At 47.8% G+C, this 20,096-nt stretch overlaps 1 protein-coding gene across 5 annotated transcripts; it reads left to right on the top strand.

Moving 5' to 3' along the window:
• Positions 1-1,995: 1,995 nt before the first annotated feature.
• znf800b (zinc finger protein 800b) lies at positions 1,996-17,586 on the top strand. 5 transcript variants are annotated; one of them, XM_066669740.1, is made up of 7 exons: positions 1,996-2,020; positions 2,940-3,034; positions 10,757-10,890; positions 12,085-12,180; positions 12,282-12,425; positions 13,776-15,447; positions 17,455-17,586. In XM_066669740.1, the coding sequence occupies exons 2-7, from the start codon at positions 3,006-3,008 to the stop codon at positions 17,462-17,464; spliced, it is 2,085 nt and encodes a 694-aa protein (XP_066525837.1). In that variant the 5' UTR covers positions 1,996-2,020; positions 2,940-3,005; the 3' UTR covers positions 17,465-17,586. The 5 variants fall into 5 exon arrangements, with proteins under 5 accessions (XP_066525837.1, XP_066525840.1, XP_066525841.1 ...); XM_066669743.1 differs by lacking the exons at positions 1,996-2,020; positions 2,940-3,034 and adding an exon at positions 6,113-6,251; XM_066669744.1 differs by lacking the exons at positions 1,996-2,020; positions 2,940-3,034 and adding an exon at positions 6,571-6,684.
• The last annotated feature ends 2,510 nt before the right edge of the window (positions 17,587-20,096 follow it).

The raw sequence follows: 20,096 nt of genomic DNA on the forward strand, positions 1-20,096 counted from the left end.
GTGACTAAAGTTTGGCTTGCCCCAGTATCTAATAAAGCCCTAAACTGTTTGCCATTCAATTTAACTGTTACTGTGGTTTCATCATTACATTCCTGTGTACTAAAGGGATTTTCTTTTTCAGGGGTGTAGCACAGTTGGTTAGAGCTAGTGGGAGGATATTGACATTCAGAGCTTTTGTGTCCTATTTGGTTACAGCTAAAACATCTTATTTTTGGTTTTTCAGCTGAGCTTTTAATGGACTTATGCCACTGCATTTTAAAGGCTGGCTTTGAACGTTCAACACCACTACCATAGTCACGTCTCTCAAACTTACTGGACTGTTTGTTGAAGGTTGACTTTCCGAGCTGGAACTCTCCCTCGGCTTGTCGTGCCGCGATGAAAGCTTCTGCCATTTCAACCGCTTGCTCCGCAGAAGTCGGGCTGCGTTCCAATATCCAGCTCTTCAATTCTGGATTGATTACGCTCAGGAACTGTTCCAGAACGATGGTTTGTCCAATGTCCTCTTTTGTCTTGTCTTTTGGACGTATCCATCTCTCATAAAGTCCCGTGAGCCGCGTGAATAGTTCCCTCGGCGTCTCGTTCTTTAATACGTGCCCTTTACGGAAACGCTGTCTGTAAGTCTCAGGGTTAATCTCAAACTTTCTGAGAATAGCCTCTTTCACTGCTTCAAAGTCATTTATTTTTTCAACGCTCATGGCGACGTAGGCTGCTCTTGCCTTTCCTTCCAGCAAGGGGACCAGATGAAAAGCCCAGTCCGTTTTCGGCCATCTAGCCGCTAGCGCTAACCGCTCAAACATTATGAAGTAATGTTCGATGTCATCATCATCTTTAAGTTGCGGGAGTCTTGGCCACGCTACCTGTGTTGTCCTTAATTGTTCTCCCATCGCGTCGTATGTACTTACTGCCGGAGTCGCGGGTCTGTATATTGTGTGCGATGCTGTTGTGGAATGCTCCGTTTCCCTGTGTTGTTGTACTCCACTTTGGCCCCTCCGTACTTCTTCCTGTAGAAGGCCGAACTGGTGTTGTAGGGAACGCCACCTCTGCTCTTGCTTCGTCGCTTCTCTCCGCAGTTCTTCATCTCTCTGCTGTTGAGAGCTGAAAAAGCTTTCGAGCATCTGCTGTAAGTTAGTGATCTCCGATGTATTCCCTTTGACGGTGGTTGACTCGCATTCCTCTTCTTCACTCCGTGTCTGGGTGACTGGTGGTTTCTTGGGAGCCATCTTCTCCTAGTGGTTATTATTGGAGTTACACAACACTCCTCCGCTTTTCGGCGTCGTACCTCTCTCTCGTTTCTTGTCGTGGACTGTATGTGGTTGCTGTCATCAGGTTCGTAGTCACTGCCACCATTTGTGATAAAGCTCACCCCTACACCATCGCAAAGTGAAATGGTGGGAGGTGTTCTCTATGGGTAGAGTCGGGCGAGAGGCCCGAGATGTTATAAGGTCGACTCGAAATAACACCGAGAGGTTCGATTTTTGGTTCCCTTCCACCTTTATTTACACACCAGACTTTAAATTACTATTTACAATATATATACACGCGCGCTCCTTGTGAACAAAAAAATTAACAAAACAAAATTCTCTATAAGCAGAGACAAAAAGGATAAAGACAACTAAATCAATTGAGTCTTATTATGCCCTTAGGTTATGCTCCTCTCGCTACGGTCTAGCAGAGTCTCCCCTTTTTTTACCCCTGTGTGGTATATATATAGGTAGCCCCGCCCCTTAGAATATACCATTCCCTGAAGAGGTATAAGTTAAAGTATCTTGGACACAAGTTTCATACACAATAAAAATTAACAATGAACTAACAACTGTACCAAGATTCAGTTACAGCCATGGCATGTTTAACGTTCATTCATAATATCAATATTTATTAGATAATATATTTTCCCTCTTCTAGATGCTAGTTCCCCCTTCCCTCTGTGGAGAATGGATTCAACCAGGTAAGTAAAACTCAGCATCAAGAGATAGTACTCTTTTCCCTCTCACATGACCCGTATGCAGGTGAGTAAGTACAGGTAAGTATACATAATGGTTTCTCTTGGTGATGTGTCACAGGTACTGTACATCATCACAGGACCGTTGGGGTCACACATACAGTTCCTCCAGGTAAAGTCCAGTAAAGTTCTGGGTTACTGTGCATGTGTGTAAGGAACTTAGGAGTGTAGGTAGTGCCCAGCTCCTGGTAACCTGCGTCCTCCCTCCACACCAAGCAGCAAAGGGTCCTGATTTCATTTTTTTCTGGTTTCAGTCACTGCTCCATGATCGTCAGAGTAAACACACTCTCCCGTCCTGAGAGGAACTGAACACTGATGCTTTTGGGAATATCATAACAATATCTACCACTAACAAGGCCTTATTTTTATATTCTAATCTCCTGTAATCTACCACAGTGTCCCATTAGAGGTGCTGTAATACAGCCCTATGCCTACAGCCTAAAGGGAGATGTCCAGCGTGTCCTCTGTCCAGCGCCTGCCCACACTTCTCTACTCTCTAGTGTTCTCTACACTTCTGTGGATGTGTATTTTCAAGTTTGACCATGTTTTGAATTTCAGATGTTGCATAAATACATTTTTTACCTGTTGAACTATGAGCTGCCTCATTGTGTGTTTATTGATGGGGTGCTGTGTAAAGGGTGGAGGAAGAGGCACTCTAGACCTATCTCCATCACAAGAGAGGACAAACACTAAGTAGCTGCGGTCCAAAGCCTAGGCTGCAGCCGAGGTAGTACATGTCCTCAGTAGGACCGTCCTATGAAGACTATTTCATAACCTAGGTCACACAAATGAAAGGAGACTTCATTGTGACATCACTGGAAAGGTCTCATCTGTTGCAAAGACAAAATTGATTGTGTTTATGAAGCCCCAGTGTCTGTAAATGAGTGACTGCCTCGGTCTGATATGCTAATCTCTCTCTCTCTCTCTCTGCTCATGGCAGAGGCATCTAGAGGTGTTTAGACAACGGAGAGACTCCAAACACTGAGAAGCAGGAATCAAAACGAGGATGTTGCTCCACTCCTGCTCCATACGGGGGTAACACTGACTTATTTTTGCTGTTTTGGTTTACTTAAGGTGGAATTGTCTCCAAACTCGGGAGACGGCTAACTGCATTAGCGCCAGTGCTACAAAACTAAACAGCTCGAGTTACACATGAGTTTTTGTGGGAATTCAAACAGTGAATAAACACTTACAGACAATTTAGCGTACAAGTAGCGTACAAACAACAGTCAGTTATTTCACCTCAAACACACTGTTCCACCTTAAAACATGCTTAGCCTCGGAATGTAAACAGCCAGAGAGAACTGTGATTACCCTCAATTGTAGATGTTCTACTGGAATAAAATACTACTAAACAAACTACATGTTTTCTATGATACTGTAAACTTGATTAAATATGGTATAAAGACAAATATTTTAAATAATCATTTATTTTACACTTTACAAGGTAAACAAACTCTGATCTGGAAACTTCTGAAGATCAGTTTTTTTTGTTTGTTTTCTCCTTTGTGCCGTATGCGCGTAGAATTGTGGGTAAGTGCTGGCCATGAAGGATATGTCTGTTGCGTCCTTCAAATCGCAAAAAAGGGTCTTTCACACTGGAATAGCTTTCTATGACGTAGCGGCCGAGAAACGCAGCTTTGGAATGCAGCCAGTGTACATCCACCTTCAGGTTACATCTTCAAAACAGGGCTCCTTGTGTTAAACCAGGGGGCACTGCTGGATGAGCTCCACTGACCACACAGGTCACTCTGTAGTTCATATGTTACTCTGCATACTTCCCCTCCCTTTTCCCCCCTGTTCCTCAGCGCTCAGGACCCCCACAGAGCAGGTGTGATGTGGTGGTGGGTCATTCTCAGCGCTGCAGTGACACTGACGTGGTGGTGGTGTGTTAGTGTGTGTTGTGCTGGTGTAGAGTGGATCAGACACAGCAGTGCTGCTGGAGTTTTTAAACCCTGTGTCCACTCTCTGTCCACTCTGTGAGACACTCCTCCCTCGTTGGTCCACCTTGTAGATGTAGAGTCAGAGACAGTAGCTCATCTGTCGCTGCACAGTGTGTGTTGTGCCCTAGTAATGCAGCAATATAGACACTTTAGCAAATGCCAAGCAGCACCAACCACCTCTGATACCCCAACAACACCATAGTAGATACGCTAGCAACACCTTAGCAACTGCATTTGATACCCTAGCAACACCATAGCAGCCACATAGATAGCATGGCTAAATCATAGCAAAAACTTAGATACACTAGCACTAATTTCACCTAGCAACACCATAGCAACCACATAGATATCCTAGCAACATCATAGCAACAACTGAGATACAACAACACTTTAGCAACCTCTTAGATACCCTTGCAAGTCAATAGCAACCACATTAGATACCCTAGTAACACCATAGCAACAATACCATAAGAACACCATAGCAATTATTTAGATACCTTAACAATACCATAGCAGCCAACCAGATACCCTAGTAACACTTCAGCAACCACATTATTTACTTTAGCAACTGCCAAGCAACACCATGGCAACCCCATTAGTTACCCAAGCAATGGTCTAGCAACACCTTAGCAACCACTAGGGCTACACTAGCAACACCAAAGCCAGCAATGTAGATACCATAACAACTGCCAAGCAGCACCAACATATTTTGCATACTGGGCAGTGCTGGATCAGTACTTGTCAGTGTGGTGTCAGTAGGCCTACTGTGCTGTGTTGTGTCAGTACTGATCTGTGCTTGCTCAGTACGAGTCAGTGTTTGGTCTGTGCTGAGTACTGGTCTTCGTTGAGTACTGGTTTGCAATGGGTCAGTACTGCTCTGTGCTGTGTCAGTGCTGGTTTTTAATGGGTCAATACTCTTCCGTGCTGAGTGAGTACTGCTTTGCAATGGGTCAGTGCTGAGTGAGTACTGGTTTGTAATGAGTGAGTACTGGTCTGTGGTGAGTACTGGTTGGTAATGGGTCAGTACTGGTCTGTGGTGAGTACTGGCAGGTAATGGGTCAGTACTGGTCTGTATTGATTAAGTACTGGTTTGTAATGGGTCAGTACTGGTTTGTGCTGAGTGAGTACTGGTCTGTAATGGTTCAGTACTTTTCAGTGTTGTGAGTACTGATTTGTAATGAGTCAGTACTGGTCTGTGTTTAATGAGTACTGGTTTGTAATGGGTCAGTACTGGTGTGTGTTGAGTGAGTACTGATTTGTAATGAGTCAGTACTGGTCTGTTTAGTGAGTACTGATTTGTAATGAGTCAGTACTGGTCTGTGTTTAATGAGTACTGGTTTGTAATGGGTCAGTACTGGTGTGTGTTTAATGAGTACTGGTTTGTAATGGGTCAGTATTGGTCTGTGTTTAATGAGTACTGGTTTGTAATGGGTCAGTACTGGTGTGTGTTGAGTGAGTACTGATTTGTAATGAGTCAGTACTGGTCTGTTTAGTGAGTACTGATTTGTAATGAGTCAGTACTGGTCTGTGTTTAATGAGTACTGGTTTGTAATGGGTCAGTACTGGTGTGTGTTTAATGAGTACTGGTTTGTAATGGGTCAGTACTGGTTTGTAATGGGTCAGTACTGGTGTGTGTTGAGTGAGTACTGATTTGTAATGAGTCAGTACTGGTCTGTGTTTAATGAGTACTGGTTTGTAATGGGTCAGTACTGGTTTGTAATGGGTCAGTACTGGTGTGTGTTGAGTGAGTACTGATTTGTAATGAGTCAGTACTGGTCTGTTTAGTGAGTACTGATTTGTAATGAGTCAGTACTGGTCTGTGTTTAATGAGTACTGGTTTGTAATGGGTCAGTACTGGTGTGTGTTTAATGAGTACTGGTTTGTAATGGGTCAGTACTGGTCTGTGTTTAATGAGTACTGGTTTGTAATGGGTCAGTACTGGTGTGTGTTGAGTGAGTACTGATTTGTAATGAGTTAGTACTGGTCTGTTTAGTGAGTACTGATTTGTAATGGGTCAGTACTTTTCAATGTTGTGAGTATTGATTTGTAATGGGTCAGTACTGGTTTGCAATGGGTCAGTACTTGTCTGTAATGGTTCAGGACTTTTCAGTGTTGTGAGTACTGATTTGCAATGGGTCAGTACTGGTTCTTAATGGGTCAGTACTGGTCAGCGCTGGGAGTGTCTGAGCTCAGAGCTCGTGTCAGAGTTGGCGGCTGTGCGCGCGCACTGTGAGCTGAGAGCTATAGTGAAGAATCAACTCAGCTCGCGCAGCGCGGGGACCCTCACAGCGCTCGCGGACCCTCTGCAGGTAAGTGCGCGTTCTCGGAGTCTCGCGCCGCTCGGGTTTGGATGAGAGGCCGAGGCTTGCGTGTTTATTCTCCGGGTTTCTGCCCGTTCCACCTTAAAACACGCACCCCTTGCTCAGTGCACCGCGCTGTTTAAGGTGGAGCGGGGAGTTGGAGTGAGACTCCAGCCTCGTGGCCGGGCGCTCGAGCAGAAAATGGCGCCTGCGCTTCGCTCTTGTTGTGGAGGAGGAAGACGCTACGCTCCAGGGTCCGGCCCCGGCCCCACAGCGTCTACCCTCCCCCGGGCAGCATCCGGATTTCCCAGCGGCCCCGTGCGGCTTTCTGCTGCTGGCGCTTCGGCCTGGAGCGGCGGGGAGCCGCGCAAAGGTTCAGCTCCTGCGCGCCAGCGCCGCGCAGCGCCTTCCCCCAGAGCCGCGGTTCCGGACCGGACGCACGGTGGGTTTCTCCCCTCGTAGCCGCCGCGTTAGCGCGGCACGCGGCGCACCCTCGGCCAAGGGGCTGTTGTTTGGGAGCGGGGGCGTATATAAGTGTGTGTACGATGTGAAAGATGTGTTTTGTACTCGTTTCTTCTGTCTATATCCGTGTAAAGGAGATTTCAAAGAGGGAGGAGGAGGGGGTGGGGGAGTGGGAGGTGGTAAAGGGGTTGTACGTGTTGGGGGGGGCGGTAAGAATGTGGTCAGGGGGGCAGATGCAAATCGTGCATTGTGACTGGAGAGAGGATCCTGTTTCTTTCAGCGCGTGCTTTATTTTGTACGCCGTGCGAGGTGTGTGCGTGCGCCTCGTGTCCACTGCCCGCGTTCACGGCTCTGTATACACGTGCACACAGCTGTAACCGCCCGCAACTGGAAGCACGTGTCCCGCCGCCCGCCGTATCTCCAGCCTCGGCTCCCCCGGTCTGAGGGCACCGCTGCATGCGTCCGTACGCAGAGGAGGGACGGTGGCCACTGGAGCAACACACACGCCACGGTAGGACCCTGCACGCGACAACATACGCCTCCACGAAGACAGAACTGGCCAAGTAGTGTCCATCACCCGAACCGGTCTCCGAAGTTCTGGAAGCGTAGAGTCAGAGCTAGAGCCCCCACGGTGTCTCTCCGGCTCTCTGTGGACTGGAGTCAGTGTAGCACCAGAGGCGGGCTCGAGGAGCGACCAGGACGCGGGTAAATAACACGCAATGCAATGATGGAAAACCTAGGTTCTGCTTTTCAACTGGATCTCAACACTACGAGCTCGACCACTGGGAGAACTGTTCGGGCTCAGAAGTTGAAATCCAGTAGTTAGTCAGTCTCTCTCTCTCTCTCACACACACACACAAACACACAGAGAGAGCTACACGCTGCTTCCTCTGCGCTCACGTGACCAGTGACGTCTCACGCAGCGCGTCGATGATGAAAGTTGCTGAAGTCCACACTTGAGTTCCAGAGCTGGCTCGGCTCCTGTTGTGTTCGGGGCTGGTTTCTGGGGGGAGGCCGTGTCCAGCTGTGGCTTGGGGCTTGTTTCAGACACTGGACACGTGCTGCAGTTTTGAGGGGGTGGAGTCACAGCGCTGTAGTTTTGAGGGGGTGGAGTCACAGCGCTGTAGTTTTGAGGGGGTGGAGTCACAATGCTGTAGCTTTGAGGGGGTGAAGTCACAGAGCTGTAGCTTTGAGGAGGTGGAGTCACAGTGCTGTAGCTTTGAGGGGGTGGAGTCACAGCGCTGTAGTTTTGAGGGGGTGGAGTCACAGCGCTGTAGTTTTGAGGGGGTGGAGTCACAATGCTGTAGCTTTGAGGGGGTGGAGTCACAGAGCTGTAGCTTTGAGGAGGTGGAGTCACAGTGCTGTAGTTTTGAGGGGGTGGAGTCAGTGCTGTAGTTTTCAGGGGGTGGAGTCACAGTGCTGTAGTTTTGAGGGGGTGGAGTCACAGTGCTGTAGTTTTGAGGGGTGGGGTCACAGTGCTGTAGCTTTGAGGGGGTGGAGTCAGTGCTGTAGTTTTCAGGGGGTGGAGTCACAGTGCTGTAGTTTTGAGGGGGTGGAGTCACAGTGCTGTAGCTTTGAGGGGGTGGAGTCAGTGCTGTAGTTTTGAGCGGGTGGAGTCACAGTGCTGTAGCTTTGAGGGGGTGGAGTCAGTGCTGTAGTTTTGAGGGGGTGGAGTCACAGTGCTGTAGTTTTGAGGGGGTGGAGTCACAGTGCTGTAGTTTTGAGGGGGTGGAGTCACAGTGCTGTAGTTTTGAGGGGGTGGAGTCACAGTGCTGTAGTTTTGAGGGGGTGGAGTCACAGTGCTGTAGCTTTGAGGGGGTGGAGTCACAGCGCTGTAGCTTTGAGGGGGTGGAGTCACAGTGCTGTAGTTTTGAGGGGGTGGAGTCACAGTGCTGTAGTTTTGAGGGGGTGGAGTCACAGTGCTGTAGTTTTGAGGGGGTGGAGTCACAGTGCTGTAGTTTTGAGGGGGTGGAGTCACAGTGCTGTAGCTTTGAGGGGGTGGAGTCACAGTGCTGTAGTTTTGAGGGGGTGGAGTCACAGTGCTGTAGCTTTGAGGGGGTGGAGTCACAGCGCTGTAGCTTTGAGGGGGTGGAGTCACAGTGCTGTTTACGTTCATGGCACTGAATAAACACAGTGAGAAAGTGCAGCAGATCACTGAGGAGGTTATTTACAGCTCAGGAGGTCTGTACTACAGTTAACACTCCAACACTCAGTTAAAACCAGGAGAACAGACCTGCGCTGAGGAGTTTATTGGTCTTTGTGTGAGGTATAAACATCTAAAGCCATTTTGAGAGGTTAGTGGTATATTTTTGCCCTAAAATTACAGCTTCACCATCACCGTGATGCTCCACTGAGCTGCAACAGTGACAATGGAGCCTCTGTCATTGCTGCTCTGGGCTCAGGACTGTGGAAACTACACTATGTAACTTTTGGAGGAAGATAGGAAACCACCCCCTCCTTCCCCCACCCCATTGATGTCAGTACAGAGCTCTGGAAAAAAGCACTAAACTGGTGAAACCTCAAGAAGAAGACGAACCCAGTGTCTCTTTAGCAGGCGTTCCCTGGTGTAGAGTTCAGACTCGTATCGCTGTTGTCTTTTAACGCTGAAGGTGTTGAACTCATTGAAGGAACGCAGAGATGAACAGAGCTGAGGGAAAGAGGGTCTGTGATATTTTCTGAGCGGGGGCTGAGTCATAAACTGAGATGTAAAGTGTGGGGTGGAGATGTACAGCGCTGTAATGGGAATAAGGCTGGGACAGTTATATTACAGTGTGGTTTCATCAGGGCCTGGAGCTTCAGAAGTAAATAACCACACACACACACACACACACACACACACACACGCTAGTACTGTACACCAACCCTATATTAATCTAATAGGGCAGCAGTGCCGACCTTTCTCTGACTTTTACAGCACACACTGATCAGCCACAACATTAAAGTCACCTCTGTATTTTTACACTTACTTTTAGCTCCACTGACCTCACAGGTCCCTCAGTAGTTCTGCAATTACAGACTGTAGCCACGTTTCCCCCTGTTCTTCAATGGTCAAGAACCCCACAGAGCAGGTATGAAGTGGGTGGTGGGTCAGTGTCACCGAAACTGTTCAGCGTTATGATGCTTTCCCACTATATGATCCCTACCATTCTCTGCTTCGCCAAGTACAGCCAGAGAGAGTCGTCACTCTACGCCACGCAACGCAGACGACCAGCACCAACTCTCCATCTGTAAAATCTCCAGCTGCAGCAGAGATCACGTTTGTTTTTATCCGACTCACGACGGCAGCTCGTAAAATGACGCCGTGGTCTTTTGAAGAGGTTCAAACGCTCCTTGGATCGGTGGCCGACGAAAGAATCCAGCGAGAGCTGGACGCTGCAACAAGGAAGGAACAAACTCTACTGATCTGTCTGAACTGATGACGGAGCTGTGTTCAGTCCCAAACAACAACAACAACACGCCGATACACCATGAGTAAACACCGCTTAACGGGGGGAGTGTATGTATAGTGGAGTGTGAAGTGTGTATTGTGGAGTGAGTTGCATGCAGTGTGTAATCACTGTTACAGGTGGAGTTACCCTGTGTCCACTCTGTGAGACACTCCTCCCTCGTTGGTCCACCTTGTAGATGTAGAGTCAGAGACAGTAGCTCATCTGTCACTGCACAGTGTGTGTCGCTCGTCCTCTAGTCCTTCATCAGTGACACAGGACGCTGTCGGCTGGATGTTTTTGGTCGGTGGACTGTCCAAACACTGAGGGGTTTAAAAACTCCAGCAGCACTGCTTCCATCAACACGAGGTGAAGCTGTGTTTTGTCTCCATGTAGTGGTCAGTGTGTGGCGGTGCTGTGAGCAGAGCAGGCCTTGTATTGAGTGCCTTTATGAAGCCAGTTTGTTGGTAAAGAGTATTTTACTTCATTTAAGGAGTGGACACTAGGGGGCGCTTGTATCAAATCGCTCCATCATCAGCTCCACATCTGGAGAACCTTTCAACCTTGATGAAGAAGATGGTGGTGATGGTGGTGGTGTTTAATAACCGTGTTGTTGTTCTGTGTTAGTTTTAGGACCCCTGCTTCAAAGAGGAAGGAGATGGAGGCGGAGCGGACCCCGAGCAATGAGAAGTCCTGTCAGACAGAGGACCCCTGTCACGAGGCGACGGTTCCCGGGCCGGACCAGGCCAGCCGGACCCCAGGTGAGCTTCACCACGTTAGAACCATAGTTCTGGATGTTGCTGAGCGCAGTGAATGTGGCCAAAAGTTTGTGGAGGGGGGGACACAGTTCAGAAGAGTGTGTGATCCAGACTTTGTAGAGCGAATCCACCAAATATTGTTAATATAAAGTGTACCCCTGTTTATTTATTGATATTTATTATTATTTTTATAATTGTTTTAATGTATTTGCTGATTTAATTTGATTGATCTATATTCCATTTTTGTTGTTGTGTTCTCTCTGTGTCTACATGGGTTTCCTCCGGGTGACTGTCTGTGAGGAGTGTGGTGTGTTCTCTTTGTGTCTGCGTGGGTTTCCTCCGGGTGACTGTCTGTGAGGAGTGTGGTGTGTTCTCTTTGTGTCTGCGTGGGTTTCCTCTGGGTGACTGTCTGTGAGGAGTGTGGTGTGTTCTCTTTGTGTCTGCGTGGGTTTCCTCTGGGTGATTGTCTGTGAGGAGTGTGGTGTGTTCTCTTTGTGTCTACATGGGTTTCCTACGGGTGACTGTCTGTGAGGAGTGTGGTGTGTTCTCCCTGTGTCTGTGTGGGTTTTCTCCGGGTGACTGTCTGTGAGGAGTGTGGTGTGTTCTCTCTGTGTCTGTGTGGGTTTCCTCCGGGTGACTGTCTGTGAGGAGTGTGGTGTGTTCTCTTTGTGTCTGCGTGGGTTTCCTCCGGGTGACTGTCTGTGAGGAGTGTGTTGTGTTCTCCCTGTGTCTGCGTGGGTTTCCTCTGGGTGACTGTCTGTGAGGAGTGTGGTGTGTTCTCTCTGTGTCTGTGTGGGTTTCCTCCGGGTGAATGGTGTGTTCCCACCTTGCGCCCAGTGATTCCGGGTAGACTTCGGACCCACCGCCGCCCTGAACTGGATAAGGGCTACAGACAATGAATGAATGAATGAATAAATGAATGATGTATCTGTTGTTCTTGTCTTATCAGTCAGACATGTATTAGACTCTAAATTCATTTTTAAATTGTGTTTTTTAAGTCCCTGTAAAGCAGTGTAATCACAGTTGAACTTGTCTAAAAGGTGCTGTACAAACAATGTCAGATTGATTGATTGATTGATCACAGTGCTCCACGTGAAACAGTGGCCCCCGCACCACGTCCCGCCGAGACGTCACATGTTGTGACCACACGCCTTCAGCTGCGGCTCCCTCATCGCTTTCATTTCTCTGTGTTTCCAGTGGATTCCACGGAGCCTCGAGACCCCCCGCTGCTGCAGAGGCCCATGAAGACCTCCAAGTCCGGCATCCAGCAGATCATAGAGTGTTTTCGCTCGGGTATGTGTTGCATGGAGGAGTTGGAGGACCAGTGTGGACCTGTTCTGACCTCTCCGCACACTCTGTATGTTCTTATACTGCCCTCTTCTGCCCCTCCGCAGGTACTACCCAGCTGAAACACATCCTGCTGAAGGAGGTGGACACCATATTTGAGTGTAAGCTCTGTCGGAGCCTCTTCCGCGGCCTTCCGAATTTATTCAGGCACAAGGAGTTCTACTGCTGTTCCAAGCGGCCGCATCCGGACGGTCAGTGTCTCACAAAGGTGTTTTTCTTAATGACCACAAGGCTCTGGACGAACCATCTCACTGAGGAGTAGACTTGGGCTTGGTGTATACAGCAGTAAATTATTCTACGTTATGTATTCAGGTCCAGTGTTTACATTATCACTTCATTCTGCCATCGGCGTCCGGCGCTGAGGTCTGCAAACGTCCGCATCGTACCCTCCTTCACTGAAAATATACAGAATGGTAGACATTACCCGCTTTCCTTGATAAATTCCTCGTAAAAGCCATGTGGTGTAACAGTGTTTACACTTCCTGTTTCTCTCTTAGTGAACTCTGACTCCTGGGCGGTGTTGAAAACGCCCCCTGCTCACTATTCCCTAGATTACTCACTGTATATTGCACTATTTTAGGGAACTGAATTCACAAGGGCAAGTTTATTAATATACAGCACCTTTCATACACCAGGGCAAGTCAAAGTGCTTTACAGAGTCAAAATAAACAGTAAAAAGCTGTCAAATTAAGAGCTAAAATAGGAAAAGAAAACATAAAAGCCATTTATAACTATTAAAACAGTGCAATAAAAGAAAACACGTGATTAACATGATTAAAGGGGCGATACAGAATATTGTAAACAAATCCACATAACAGCTCCAGAACTGAGACTGGAGAGAAGCAGAAAACAGAAGAGCGAGAGGCTAAAAGTTTGATGCCGTCGTGAGTCGGATAAAAACAAACGTGATCTCTGCTGCAGCTGGAGGTTTTCCAGATGGAGAGTTGGTGCTGGTCGTCTGCGTTGCGTGGTGTACACTGTAAAAAAACTAAAACCATGACAGTAACTGACTCTGTAACAGTGAAATACAGTGAATACTTATCAGTCAAAACACTAATTTTTAAATCTCTTTACTGTAAAAAAGTACAGCATTTCACTGTTAAAAGCACAAACCATTAGGGGGCGGTACAAGTGTCCAATGACTGGGAGGAGCCGAGACTCATTAGGGAGCTCCCAGCATGCCTTGCTGCTTCATATTTTCTATGATTTTCAGCGTTTCTTTGTTTTTCCTCTTTCTTTGAGACTTGTTTAGTGTGTGTGTGTGTGTCAGGAACGTTGACCACTCTGAAAAAGCTCCATTTTGATCTGAAATTGAGGAAAGCTGGGAGAGAAACATTAATTGTTGTTTAGCACCACTCCGCTGCCCCCTAGTGGTGGGTGGGGGGGTTGCAAATGCCACCGTAGCTCCTCCCAAATGTCACCTGTGCTCTGAGTCTACAATAAACAGTGCTTGTAAAGTGCCCCAAGTCCTTCCAGCCCTGGAGTAGGACATGATGACTTTATAAAGACTAACTGAAATGTTTTGTCTCTTTTTTTTGTAGAGCACTTGGGAGATGGCAAGCGGAGCCTCTCTGGTAAAGAGCTCCTGGACGTCATGTACCCCCCTCCGGACAGACAGGACTATGGGGTGAGACTGGAGCCCATAGAGGGCAACCAGAACGCTGTGTTCCAACATCTGGTTAAAGAGGACGAGCTGGAGGCTGCGTTTTCAGGGGACAGCTCTAACCACAGTGCGGACGGATGGAAGCCACCCCAGCTACAGAGACAAGGCCATGACACGGACGGAGAAGAAGGAGGAGAAATTAAGGAGCATGTGTCAGAGCAGGATGAAGGAGAGGGTGGAGTAAAACTGAAGGAGAGCGAAGAGCAAGAAAGTGAATGGTGTGAGGACATGGACGAGCTGGTGATCAGCAGGGGCACAGACGGCGTGACGATGATGTGCTGCCTCTGTGGCAAGGATTTTAATTCCCGGGGTAGCGTTCGCCGCCACTGCCACGAGATGCACAAACGATGGCTGGAGGAGCTGCGCAAGTTCATAGAGTCTCAGACGGTGCCCATCAGTCTGCTGTCTGTGGTGAAGGACAGGCAGACGGGTCAGGTATATCCCCCGGGACCTGAGGGCACTCGCTGCCCGTTCTGTTTTAAAACCCTGGCAAACGAGGCTAGTTTTTGCAGCCACTTTGAAGAAGTACATCAAGGTCTCTGTCACAAAGGCACCACCCCAGTCCAGCTGGAGTCTACAACCACCCCCCACAAGCCTCCATTCCCTGCCCCTAAGGCCCCCTCCACCCATCCTCAGTTCAGCCTGGACACCTGCCAGTGTCTCCTCTGTAAGAGGACGTACAGCACGCAGGCGCGTCTCCAGAGACACATGCGCTTCGTTCATAAGATCCGCACATCCCGAAGCCCGTCCTCGGACTCCTCCGACGCCCAGAAGCCTCAAGATCCTCCGGACACCCCCGACTCCCCACAGGCCGACCACAAGCACCTCAAGAGGCCCAGAGAGGAAGACGTGGATGCCCCCCTGACACGCAAGCCCAGGCTCTCTGTGGGCTTCGACTTCAGGCAGCTGTTCTGTAAGCTCTGCAAGCGTCAGTTCAGCTCCCGCCAGAACCTGAACAAACACATCGAGCTGCACACAGACAACGGCAGCGACATCTTCATCAAGTTCTACCGCTGCACGCTCTGCCGGTACGAGTCTCGGCGCAAGAGGGACGTCCTGCGCCACATCAGCGTGGTCCACAAGAAGAACTCCGCCTACCTGGCCAAGATCCTGCCGGCCCTGGAGACCCAGTCTGTGAAGAAGCCCGCTGAGGTGGTGCTCGGAGGCTTGGAAAAAAGCAGCCACGTGAAAGAGGAGGTCAACGGCTGCCACAGACCTGCTCCGTCACGTGGCTCGCGGAGGGCAGAGTGCTCCACAACTTCACCTCCAGTCGTGGTCGCACAGGGGCCCCGCCCTCCATCACCTCCTGTAACACGCAGGAGCCACTCTCCATGTGTCCAGAACTCTCACGGATCCGTCAAAACGGAGGAGGCGCAGTGCCGCACCAAAGTGCAGGTCACTAAGAACTTTGCGCTGCATGCGTGCGACATATGCGGCCGGGCTTTTGCCAAGAGGGTCTACCTGGACTCGCACAAGAGGAGCCACCGAAATGCAGCCAGTAGCGAAGGCAGGATGATGGGGATGAGCACACGCTCCAAGTCTCTGCTCGGGTGAATCCTTATCTCCTAAAAACCCTAACAATAATCTGACAAAAGCGACCGGGGGCGTCGTTTCTAAAGGTCTGAAACGTGCACACGTAACATCTCACGCAGAAACTATGATTGAGAAAAAAACAATTTGCGTAAAAATGAGCCTATATTTAAGCGGGATTTGACTCGTGCAAAGCCTTAAGACTCTGTGGAGAGAGCGCAGACTGGTGACACCGTGTGGTAACATAGAGAAATGCAAGTAAATGTGCAAACCATCCTCACACTTGTCAATCAATCAATAACTAATCAAAAAAAGATTAAAGAAGAATTAATGAAGATTAACACTCACTTGTTTAAAATAACTTTAAAAATGCAGGAAAATTATAAAAATATTATAGTTACATTGCCGTATCATTCTACCTTCTAGCTAAGCACCTCTGGAAATAGAGCGTTTTGTGTTGCGGGTCCAAAGCTGTGGAATAGTCTTCCTGACGAACTGCGAGCTTGTTCATCTGTAGATGTTTTTAAAACCAGACTAAAAACTCATCTTTTTAAACTAGCATATGGATGATACTATGTATATGTCTCTCTGGTCATTTTATGTTTGTATGTGCATTTACCTTTTATTGACTTTCTTCTTTTTTTTTTTACTTTTTTATTTTCATTTTTATTTTATTTTATTTTTTATTTTTTATTGTACAGTGTCCTTGGGTCACTTGAAAGGCGCTTTCAAATAAAAAATTATTATTATTATTATATTACTTTATTTTTAGTTTAATTTCACTGTTTTATTCAGAAATTTGCCATAAAAGTTAATTATTATATTAATAAATTAAACTCCATAATAAACAGACAGTAAATGGTTAATTTTGAGATAATTATGAGCTGTAACTTGCCCAGATTCACAGGTTTATATATAAATAGTCAAGAGGCTGATGCACGTCTGTCTCGGCTTTTTTGGCTCCAAAATGTAGCTCACTGACCAATCAGGCGACAGCGTGTTTGAACGATGCGAACGATGACTGTTTAATGAAGCGATTTAACTCTGTTTACTGCTGCAGCTCTGTGTTGTCACTGAACAAACCTGCATTTGTTTATAACGCCATAACACCAACCAACACCTCGACCTCTGAAACCGTAACGACTCTCTGCTCTCCCTACGTGGGTTACACAACTGTTAGACTTCACAATAATGGGTCCTTAGTCGGCCACCGATCCATGGAGCGTTTGAACCTCTTCAAAAGACCACGGCGTCATTTTACGAGCTGCCGTCGTGAGTCGGATAAAAACAAACGTGATCTCTGCTGCAGCTGGAGATTTTACAGATGGAGAGTTGGTGCTGGTCGTCTGCGTTGCGTGGCGTAGAGTGACGACTCTCTCTGGACGATCAGCGCTCTGCAAGGTTTACACGCCACGGTTTAGTCCCTACTCGCCTCGCTCTGAACCACGAGAGAACAGCCACTAAACAAGAACCCGCTTCCAGAACCAGGACCTGATTCACCTAGTGGAGGAGGGGAAAAGCAGAGTGGAGTGGAGTAGGTGGAAAAGCACCATAGGAACCTGTGGGAGAGGGAATACACACATTAGAGAAGGTCTGAAGTTTTAATGATGGCTAGAGAAAGAAATATAGACCCCTCTGTAGGGGTCGGAAATGAGGGCGCATCATTCTCATATCCAGGTGTAAATGGACCCTGGGGTTCAGCACTGGAGGGGCTTCTTTTAAGGAAAAAAAAGGCCATAAGAGGGTCCACCCTGTCCGTGAACACGACTGCTCGAGTCTCGGGAGGCTCTCTGATCTCCAAATAAGGGAGTCTCCATGCTCATTGACTTCCATGTGTCGCTCTGACATTTCTCTCCTCTCTCCTCCTCCTCCTTGCTTTCTCTCGTGGTGTCAGCAGAAACAACACAAACATCTGATCATCGTTTAGTCACGGGCCGCTTGTTTGCCCAGCTTTGTTTAAACCAAACTGTGCAGCTCTGTCTCACAGGGGTTACATGCTTTCTTTCTCTGTCTCTCTCTGTCTCTAGGTCGTTTTAGACAGGACTGGGATTTCTGGGCAGCGAGGAGGATGTTTGTGTGACGCAGCAGCGCTGGATGACGGCCTGGGGGCCAGGAACACGCCTCGGTGTAAACGCAGGACGGTGGACGAGGACGGCTGTGTGTCTTGGGCAGTTTCAGACAGAGGGGGATGACGGACACCAGGAGACACCTGTTTGTCCTGAGCTTGACAGTGGGAAGCTTGTGTGCGGGGCTCTGATGTGTTTAACCCTTTAAACTCTAGACTGTTGGGTACAAGTTTAGTTTACAGCCATCGTTTTTGAGCTGTTTGACACAGCATTAAATATAACCTCCTTCCTCCACTCTGTCCTTTCAGCTTAGAAAAGAGGATGTGTGTGTAGTGTTGTGGCTGATAAGTGTGAAAGGGTCTTTTAACCTGGAGGCGCAGTGTAATATATTTTTTGGGGAGATTTTGATCTAAACGTTTATTGTTTCTTTTCAGAACAGAGCTGCTGTCATTTTCAGCGGCGGTCCTCATTCTGTACCTTTTTTTTATTATTATTTTTTGTTGTTACATGTACAGAATGTTTCTGTTTAGTAAACTGCAGTAAAAACTGTGACCTGTGTTGTGCTGATTCTCCTGAAGATTTCCAGCGCTGTCTCTGAACAACGGCTGTACTCTGTAAATAGAAACACACTCGGAATCTGACGCCTGCGACACACTCCACTCCACACATTTTTGACGGAGGTGAGTTCTGTGCCGAGCTCCTGACACTGACACGGTTTAAGTGTTTGGGAACTGAGGAGACTCAGCGCCGCAGGTTTGTGAGTGGTCGCTGTCATTTGATTCTCTTCATGACGACCATAGGAGACGGATCTGGACTTACGGACCCTCTGAGCTGAGCGGGGTCCAGCGAACTCTGTTTCTGTATAAAGCCGAAGGACTGTGTTCTCTGTGTAAGTCTCAGGGTGTGTTTCTTGATGCGGCAGTGGACTGTGTTCAATGACAGTGGATTTCTGAAGTCCTCCCGAGTCCGTGGGTCTGTATTTATCACGGTATCCTGAGAGTTTCTGCTGCAGAGCCGTCTGGGGGCTGGAAGGTCAGGCTCGTTCAGCAGTGCTGTCTCCAGAGTTCCTGAGTCGACCGCAGTGTTGTGGATGGGAAACGGAGTTCTCGAAGTTCAGACCAAAGTGGTGACCACGCCCCCTCTCTCTGCCGCAGAGACTATTAACCCCTTACCTCTTATTTCACCGCTGTCGACACTTTTTTGGAGTGAGTTGCAGGCGTCAGATTCTAAATGTGTTCATATTTACAGAATACATTCGAGCTGTTAAGAGACAACACTGGAAACCTTCGGGAAAACGAACGCAGCAGAGATACTTGTTTCTGCTGCGGGTTATAAACAGCAGAGGGGTTTATAGTGAGGGGGGGTTGTGGATCATGTTTGTAACGGACACGTCGTCTGCACTGCTTCTAAACCGTCTCCGTCCTGAGAGACGCTGCAGGGACAGTGCTCATGTCTGAAGTGAATGTATCTGTTTATAGACCTTTCATTTGTTCTAATAAAGTAGGATATTGGACGTGTGTGTGTGTGTGTTAATGCCTGGGGTCTGTGCATGTTCTGTGTCCAGCTGTTCTGCGACACACACCTGAAATGCTTTGTAAATAAAGGTGATGGTCAGAGATGGGACTGTGGGAAGGCACCGTGAGATTTTCAGAAACTGGGAGAACCTGCTTTAGCTCCGGTTCTGCAGCAGCTACACGTTCCCTCCTGGAACCTTCGGCACCGCCGTCCCTCCACCCTTCAAAACTCTAGACTCAAGTGTCCATAGGTGTGAGTGAATGTGAGAGTGTGTGTCGCCCGGTGTGGATAAGGCTAACACAATGAATGTATTTGTTTGTTCTTATTTTCTGATGTTATTTTCTATATTTTTTGTTTCTTATTACTTCTGCTCCTTCAGTCTCTGATTTCCCACAGACACAGACCAGTCACTGAGGAAGCGAGGCTTTAAACAGCTGCTTACAGATGTGGAGTAATGTGTTGGTACCCTTCCTTTTAAAAAATAGAAACCCCCAGTTTTCTCAGAAATAACTTGAAACTGATGAAAGTAACTGCTGGTGATTGATCATTGTTTGTCTGTAAACACTTACTTATTTGCGTAATTGTAAGTAATTTGAGGCACAGTCTTCACGGCGGAGTGCACAGGGAAGATGGGTGAATAGTTGACAGTGCATCAAACCATGCAACTGTTATTGAACTTTAACATAAATATATTTATCTTTAACAACACAACTGACATATCTTCACTGTCCAAAAAAAAACATGTCCATCTCCAAAATAGTAACTTTACAGAAAAATCCCTCTTAAAGGGAACATCTACGAATGTGGCTAAGTACAGTTCTCTCTGGTTGTTTACATTCCGACGCTAAGCATCTTTTAAGGTGGAGCGGTGTGTGTGAGTAAGAAGCGACTGTATCTTTTAAGGTGGAGCGGTGTGTTTGAGTAAGAAGCGACTGTATCTTTTAAGGTGGAGTGGTGTGTGTGAGTAAGAAGCGACTGTATCTTTTAAGGTGGAGCGGTGTGTGAGTAAGAAGCGACTGTATCTTTTAAGGTGGAGTGGTGTGTGTGAGTAAGAAGCGACTGTATCTTTTAATGTGGAGTGGTGTGTG

This window comes from Hoplias malabaricus, chromosome 4 (assembly GCF_029633855.1).
Source record: "Hoplias malabaricus isolate fHopMal1 chromosome 4, fHopMal1.hap1, whole genome shotgun sequence".
NCBI lineage: Eukaryota > Metazoa > Chordata > Actinopteri > Characiformes > Erythrinidae > Hoplias > Hoplias malabaricus.